General features: G+C 38.2%; 1 protein-coding gene across 5 annotated transcripts in view; it reads right to left on the reverse strand.

Annotated features, from left to right (window-relative positions):
* Positions 1–8,979, reverse strand: part of LOC143228773 (allene oxide synthase-lipoxygenase protein-like) — a 141,841-nt gene that overhangs the window by 47,815 nt on the left and 85,047 nt on the right. For all 5 annotated transcript variants that reach the window (XM_076460113.1, XM_076460119.1, XM_076460116.1 and 2 more), the window contains 2 exons: positions 6,948–7,044; positions 5,682–5,799 (listed from right to left, as the gene is read on the reverse strand). In XM_076460113.1, the coding sequence (XP_076316228.1) occupies positions 5,682–5,799; positions 6,948–7,044 (215 nt within the window). The remainder of the gene's footprint in view (positions 1–5,681; positions 5,800–6,947; positions 7,045–8,979) is intronic.

The raw sequence follows: 8,979 nt of genomic DNA on the forward strand, positions 1-8,979 counted from the left end.
TTTTGAATGAAAAACATAAATAACATTAAAACAATTTTTATATCTAGTCTACTGCAGTATGAGAGAAACTACAGTAATACAAGTTGTAAAGGACTTTCTGTATCATAATGATCATAACTCGCCAGGATGACTAACGGGTAAGTACAAACAACAGCGTTAGTCACCTGAAGTTGGTCTTTCAAGTCCTGGTTTCGGGTTATTTTACATAACGGCTGTTTTCAGAAAGTAAAGTAATACAAGTTTTAAGACTTTCTTTAGCAAAATTTTAATTATTATAACCCGCCAGGATGACTCACAGATAAGTACAAACAACAGCGTTAGTCATCTGAAGTTGGTCTTTCCAGTCCAGGTTTCAGGTTATTTTACATAACGGCCATTTTCTAATTTCAACTCGAACTTATTGTACTTTTGATTCTTAAAAGGGAATCACATTAAAAAGGTTCTAATTTACAAATCAAAAACTTAAATAGCATTAAAAGGAATAATGGCCTTTAAATAACTAAAAACATTTGTAAGGTAGACAGTGTCACCATCACCAATAACACTGTCTAACATTGCGGATAAACCTCGAGACAAAATGTTTAAAATGGTGCTTTCGTTGAGAGTCGTAAGGACGGCAATAGAGTAAAACGTGACTTATTGTGACCTGAGTGTCACACAGACAACACACTGGTACATCAGTCCCAGATAAAAGGAAACGATGAGTTAAAAAAACTGTGACCAATGTGTAGTCTAGTCAGAACAACTTCCTCTTTCCGAACCTTACGGAAGCAAGATGGCCAAAGTCCAATACAGAGTTTTATTTGGAAAAGCTTGTTTTCACGTTGCTGAATACAGGGCCATAGTCCAGGTATGGAACAGGCATAGCAGTCATAATGCCAGAGCAGACAGATTTAGCTGCGGTATAGGCGAGCTAGTTCCAGTGAATACCAACATGGCCAGGTATCCAGAAAAACTGGATAGAAGTAGATGTTAATATTAAATGGGCCAGTCGGTTTTGAATATCAGTGAGAACTAACGTGAAGCGATTCCAGGGCCAGTAGAGAACTAAGTAAGTCAGTATAAATAGTGAAGTTGAGTACTGCTTAGCTTCAATATGATCCAGGGCAAGAGAAATGACATACAGTTCAGCAGTAAACCTGTAGAGGGGATTCTGTGCACCTGATTTCGAACAATCTGTATAAATAGGTATGGAAGGATGGTTCGAAAGATGTCTCCAGCAAATAACAGACAGTATTTCCAATCGGGAGTATCTTCTTTTCTCATATGACTTAAAGAAAGGTCACATTTGGGAATTGTAATAAGCCATGGTGGGATGGGCTGACCAGTGGATATAGCAATGTTATCCAAGGACAGGCCCAATTCATCCAACTGCGCCTGGATACGAAGGCCAAAAGGAACAATGGCAGATCGTCTGTTCTGAAAAAAGTATGACCTATTGAGGAAGGAAGACACAACCCCAGGTGGGATGCTGTGCTAAGTATACAAGTTTTGAACCATACAGTAAAGACAGTTGCAAATGGCTAAAGTGTAGAGGACATTCATGAGACTGTGTAGAAGCTCTTGGATCGGGAAGTGCAGAAAGCTCCGGTGCCAAAGTTTCTGATGATGAATAGGGTCCATCATCTTCAAGGCCAAAGTCCTGACAGAACCATAGACCAGTGATCCATAGTCGAGTTTTGATCGAATAAGAACACGATATATCTTTAGCATAGAACACAGATTCGCTCCCCAAGTGGTGGAAGAGAGGACACGGAGGATGTTCAGTGCTCTTGTACATTTGACTCGCAGCTGCTTGATGTGTGGTATAAAGGTCAGCTTACGGTCAAAGATAAGCCCAAGAAATTTGTCTCAGGAACCAAAGGTACCGATACGGAGTGCAGAATCAGGGTGAATACCCCGTTGGCGGCAAAAGTGCACGCAAATGGTTTTAGAGAGAGAGAAGTTAAAACCGTTTGCTGTGGTCCACTTCAATAAATGATTAAGGGCAGTTTGTAGCAGCCGCTCAGTATACCTCATGTTCGACGACTGACACGAGATGTGAAAGTCGTCGACATAGAGCCCTGTTGAAACAGTGAGAAGGGGTTGTTCAGTGATGACATTAATCTTTATACTGAAAAGTGTGACACTCAAGAAACAGCCCTGAGGGACTCCAAGTTCCTGTAGGAAAGAACGGGAATGTGTCGAACCCACACGAACTTGGAATCTTATGTCCATTAAAAAAAAATGTAATAATAATGGGCAAATGACCACCTAACCCATATATATAAAGGTCTCGCAAAATGCCAAACCTCCATGTTGTATCATAAATCTTCTAAAGGTCAAAGAATATTGATACAAGATGTTGTTGTTTGAGAAAGGCTTCTCTGTTTGACGTTTCAAATCGAATCAGGTGGTCCATGGTGGAGTGCTGTCATCGGAAGCCACACTTGGTGGGCGAGAGGAGGTTACTTTATTCGAGGAATCAAATAAGACGAGCATTAACCACACTCTCTAAGGTCTTATGGAGACAGCTCGTCAAAGCAATTGGACAGTAGTTTGAAGAAATCTTGGGATACTTCCCAGGCTTAGAGAAAGATAGGACAATAGCCTGGCGCCAGGCATCAGGAAAAATATTCTCCAGCCAGATCCAGTTAAAAACAATCGGAAGAATAGTAAGAGAAGCAGGAGATAGATGGCGCAGCATCTCATAGTGTACATCATCAGATCCGACCGATGTGCTGCCACACCGATGAAGGGCCAGTTTGAGTCCCACCAGTGTAAAGGGATGATTATAGTCGTACAGACAATCAGCTCGAAAGTAAAGAGGTGATTGTTCTACCCGAGTTTTAATGGTTAACAAAGTGAAGGATGAAGCAGAAGTGCTAGATACCCGGCAAAAGTGTTCACTTAGAGTATCGGCGGTGCTCCGGGTATCAGCTACTTCCTGGCCATCAGAGAGCAAGATCGATAGGGGGACAGAATTATATTGCCCACTGACCTTTCGAATCTTGTCCCATATGACTTTGGAACTGGGAGTGGAAGATATGCTGTTTATGAACTTAATCTAAGAGTCCTTCTGGTTTTGATGTCTTACCTACCAAGGATTTCCCGGGCCTTCTGGAAAGCGATATGGCTCGAGGTGTGGGATACCTACGAAAGTATCCCAGGCCCATTTATGAGCCTTCCGTGCCATGTGGCCAGCAGGATTCTACCATGAACGAGGATATCATGGAAAATGTGTTGAGGTTTTAGGAATACATTGAGCAGCTGCCTGTGTAATACAGTCTGTCACTGTTGTTACGTAGTCGTCTATTGATGGTTTACAGACGATGGTAGGATCAAATTCTGCAAAAACAGAGAAAAGTGCCAGTTGGTTTGATCCAACTTCCACCAGGATGCGCGTGTCGGGTGGCATAGATAGCGACCAGTTTCTCTCAAAATTATAGGAAAATGATCACTGCCTCGTGGGTTATTGTCGACCCTCCGTGAAAAGTTGGAGAATAGTAATTGTTTTTTTAATTTCGCGCAAGGCTACTCGAGGGTTATCTACGCTAGGCGTCCCTAATTTACCAGCGTAAGACTACAGGGAAGACAATTTGTCATCACCACCCACCGCCAACTCTTGGGGTACTCTTTTACCAACGAATATTGGAATTGACCGTCACATTATAACATCCCCACGGCTGAAAGGTAAACTGAAAGAACAAAACCTTCCCTGGGAGGTCCCCTCACCACGTACAGGAATACACACTAAGGGGCTCTGATAACACTATGTAACACAGATTTTCTTCCTGGATAGTATGTGTTATTTGCTTAAGTTGTAAAAGTACAGAAAATGGTCATTATTCCCTTCAAACATTGTTTTTGTAACCTGGAAAATGAAATTTAGAAATTCACCTATTTTATATGTAAAAACGGACAAATTTGTACATTTTCATTTACATAAGGTCTGAATAAAACAACATATGAATCAAGATTTACATGTATTTATACTAAAGTTATACAAAAATGTTTAGAAGTGAGTAGTTTTTCGAGATTTGTGACTGCAATGTAAATCACTTTCACGTATCAGTCCCCAAATATAGTCTCCCATCATGTTTTTGTTATTCGTTCTCTGGTCACAAAAGCAAAGTTTGAAGAGAAAAATAGGTCTTTTCCATTTACTTTACGCTTAACTAATTGGTAAATAACACTTTCTGTCCAGGAACAAGAAACAGTAAACATTTTGTTACAAAGTGTTATTTAAGCACAAGTTTTGCAAGCACAGAAAAATAACGTTAACACCTGATATACGTTACAGATTTCTTTTCTATTTCACCCCCCATCCTGCTAGTACAGCGGTATGTCTCCGGATTTACAACGCTAAAAGCAGGGGTTCGATTCCCCTCCGTGGGCTCAGCAGATAGCCCAATGTGGCTTTGACGTAAGAAAACACACACACACTTCTGTTTCACCGAAGGTAAAACTTGAGAAGAAATTCCCTAACGCATTCTTTGATTGGCCGAACTTCCTTTCAGTGAGGCCTGGCATGGCCTAGCGCGTTAAGGCGTGCGCTTCGTAATCTGAGGGTCGCGGGTTCGCGCCCGAGTCGCGACAAACATGCTCGCCCTCCCATCCGTGGGGGCGTTATAATGTGACGGTCAATCCCAGTATTCGTTGGTGAAAGAGTAGCCCAAGAGTTGGCGGTGGGTGGTGATGACTAGCTGCCTTCCCTCTAGTCTTACACTGCTAAATTAGGGACGGCTAGCGCAGATAGCCCTCGTGTAGCTTTGTGCGAAATTCCAAAACAAATCTTTCAGTGATCTGAATATTCAAAGGGCTGGTTCACACGGGTTTTGGATAACATTTCAAGATTAGATTAAAAACACTTATTATATTTAAGAAAAACAAAAAAATACAGACTAACTCTATGTTTCACACTCTCGTGTCATCATTCCAAGGTTCTAGCATGCTCGCCCTTTCAGCAGTGGGGCATTATAAAATGCCGAACGTTTCCAAAGAAAGATGTCTTCATTAAGAAAAAGTTCTTGGTGAAGAAGAAACCATTGATCTAAAAGTTTAAATATTTTATTTTAATTCAAAATGCTTGTTTGTTTTGAATTTCGTTAAAGTTAAGGGAAGGCAGTTTCTTCTTCACCAAGAACTTTTCTTAATGAAGACATCTTTTTTTGGAAACGTTCGAACTTTTGAGATAATTTTGCAATTGTACTGTTTGTTATGATTTAACGTAATGCTACACAAAGGGCTATTTTATTTGCCTTCCCCACCGCCACAAGAAATCAAATCCGGATTTTTATATTTAGAAGTCTGTAAACTTACTACTAACCAATCGGGGTCATGCCCTTTTATACATAAATAAATATAATACTGCATAATGTTTCCACGCCTTTCTTTTAAATTATTCAGTTTGAACAGTTACGAAGCAATGCCTGGCATGACCTCATGGTTATGACGCTTGAATCGCTGTAAATAAGCATTTCTTAGTCTGGTGTATAATAACCGAATAACGACTCAGACGAACTGTCGTATCATTATTCAAACACCTTAATGAATTCAGGTTACTGTACGATAAATTAGAAATAACTCATAAACCCTATAAATATTAAGCCTAAAATAGCTTACAAATATTAAGCCTAAAATAGCTTATAAATATTAAGCCTAAAATAAGCCTTCTTTAAAATACAAGGGAAGTAACTTACGCATTGATAGCGAGAAGGTACAAGAAATGTGGAGCCATTAGTTTAAAAAGTGGGTGGGACGGTGACAAGTTTCTGTGAGTACACACAACAACTCCCTCCATTAACAGGTGGGTGAAACCTGAAAAAAAACATAAATACTTGTCATCATAGATTTCAAAAAACTCTGTACTGTATGCTTTCTCATCTATCTATTAAAATATTTTATTAATTCAAAACATACAGGGTATAACATCCAAGTGAGATTCCTACTCAACTCTGCAATCTTTATTTTATTATATTTTATTATCGTTGTAAAATAATTTAATCCAGAAGACGCTGAAATTTTGTTTGGTTTGTTTTTATTTCATTTCACAGCTACTCGAGGGCTATCTGCGCTAGCCGTCCCTAATTTAGCAGTGTAAGACTAGAGGGAAGGCAGCTAGTCATCACCACCCACCGCCAACTCTTGAGCTACTCTTTTACCAACGAATAGTGGGATTGACCGTAACATTATAACGCACCCACGGCTGAAAGAGTGAGCATGTTTGGTGTGACAGGGACTCAAACCCGCGACTCTGAAATTTTGAATGATCTAACAATGGTTTTCCTTTGGTGCGACGGGGATTCGAACCCGCGACCCTCAGATTACAAGTCGAACGCCTTAACCACCTGGTCAGTGAGGTACATAGCCTTTCGCTAATACATGTTTAATTTTTCTTAAATATAATACTGTTTAATGTGTCTTATTAATTTAATCGTGAAATATTTCGAAATAAAATTACTTATTCAATATATCAGTATAATTATGAAGTTTCCCGCTTCGCTTTTCAAGTCTCTCAACATTAATCAGATCGAGCCGGTTTTTGGGACGCAACAGAATAGAAAAAGAAATCACGTATTTCTCAAAAATAAGGTCCGGCATAGCCAGGAGGTCAGGGCACTCAACATGGGTTCGAATTCTCGTCACACCAAACATGCTCGCCTTTTCAACCGTGAGCTTTATAATATAAAGATCAATCCCACTACTCGTTGGTAAAAGAGTAGCCCAAAATTAGCGGTGGGTGGTGATGACTAGTTACCTTCTCTTACACAACTAAATTAGGGACAGCTAACGTAGACAACCCTAGTGTAGCACTGCGCGAAGTGGAACCAAACCAAACCAAAAATAAAAAGAGCCACGGGTATTTCTATGCCTAAAAAGGAATTTAAAAAAAAAAGACAAACACGTCTCCTGGTTAGGTAAGTAAAGTTAAATCCATGATGCGGGAATCTAACAGTAAAACTGACCTAAGTGGGTACATGACTGGTGGTACGTAGCATCAGCATTGTTGAAGATGATTTTGGCAAGTAGCCAAGTATACTTTGGATCACTTGGTAAAAACACCTATTACAACAAGAAATGTGAAACAGAAGTGGGTTAAATCATATAAAATCAATGTTATTGACATATTCAAAGTTCTTCAAACAGACTTTGTGAATATATATTTTAAATCAGCGTTTCTTCCTTAAACTTGAAACATGATCACGTATAATACTACAATGTTCTTTTTTATAATTCTTTAAGATAAAAAAATTGAATGCGGTTTTAAAGTTGATTTCAGAAATAGAAATTAAAATTTGGAGGAATTTTGCTCACTAAAGAAATGAACTACTTTTGGCATAATATATATATATATACTTATGTATTTAAAAGAATTGTGAAACATCAAGACAAACTCTCGTGTAAATATTCAGATATATCCTCAATATTTGCTTGTAAAATATCAGAATTTTCATGCCTACGACACCAAACGAACTCGCAAAGATACGAGTCAATATGTTACGATTAGTTACAAAATTTCGTTTGTTAGGCCTTTCAAACTGCATTCCAAGTACTTTCAATTTGCTACTGATTTCAGAAACAAATTAAAATTTGGAGAACTGATTTTTAAATGGGGAAAAAAATTGAGAAAACATTACCATTTTTAAAGAATTTTTAATTAAATATATTTTCTATTTAAATAAACATACAAGTATTTACTAATTGGTCTAACTTTATCTAACCTCAAATAAACTGATCTAACCTAACAAATTAAAGAAAACTTCCGTTCATTTCTCCAAATTTTGATCTATATTTGTTAAATTAGTATCGAAAATTACAATAAAAACTATACTTGTTATTCTTATTTGAATGCAGTGCATAATAGTAAAGACCCAACCAACAAACTTTAGACAACATTTAATTATAAAGGTGAGTTAAAAGCGTCGCCTGAAAAGAACAAAAAACATAAAAAACATACTATATAATTTCACCGCTAGGTGGTCCTCTAAGGACTTTACTATTAAATTTCCAGAAGAAATAATATAACACAAAGAAACTCTAACCAAAGCATCAAACACAGTCCAGTGTAATTCTCCCTAACTGGTAAGCCTATCATTATCTAACCTGTTATTTGTCCGCTCTTGTAGTACACTTCCGGTAAGCAAGATATTATTAATTAATTTAGACGTCTAATGAGTAGCTCTTAACGATCAGACACGACTGTGGCTTTGTTAATAAATTGAGTAATTGTTTATGTTATTTTACTATTACACAGACAAGTAAAAGTAAGCGAAATTAATTGGTCAAATAAAACGTTCAAAATGACACACAGTTATAAACTCAGTATTTGTTACGACTCAAAAGGACAGTTTGTCACATTGCTACGTTAAACAGACAAATCGCAGCATCGTGTGATACTGTATCTTGTGAGAACAATTCCCCTTAATGTTTTTCGAGAGAAAAACGTTTCTATTAATTAAGGTTTAACCACTTAAAACGTTTCCGGATGAACCAAGCAGATTTGACTGAATGTCAAATGACTGAATTTTTCAATAATAATAAAAATTAATAATTGCATTCTCAAGATAACGTTAAATAACCTTAAGGGGTAGAAAAGTTATGCGGCCCGGCATGGCAAGGTGGGTTGAGGCACTCGACTCGTAATCCGAGGGTCACGGGTTCGAATCCTTGTCACACCAAACATGATCGCCCTTTCAGCCATGGGGGCGTTATAATGTGACGGTCATCCCCACTATTCGTTAGTAAAAGAGTAGCCCAAGAGTTGGCGGTGGGTAGTGATGACTAGCTGCCTTCCCTCTAGTCTTACACTGCTAAATTAGGGACGGCTAGCGCAGATAACCCTGGTGTAGCTTTGCGCGAAATTAAAATATCAAACAAACAAACAAGCTCAACACTAAGTCTGACGGTTTACATTGCTTAAAATCGAGTTTCATGTAGTCTATTGTGTAACTTTGTGCTTAATAAAAATCACCGTTTTATGATAGTTGTTTTATTTTT

This window comes from Tachypleus tridentatus, chromosome 10, assembly GCF_004210375.1.
Source record: "Tachypleus tridentatus isolate NWPU-2018 chromosome 10, ASM421037v1, whole genome shotgun sequence".
Lineage (NCBI taxonomy): Eukaryota > Metazoa > Arthropoda > Merostomata > Xiphosura > Limulidae > Tachypleus > Tachypleus tridentatus.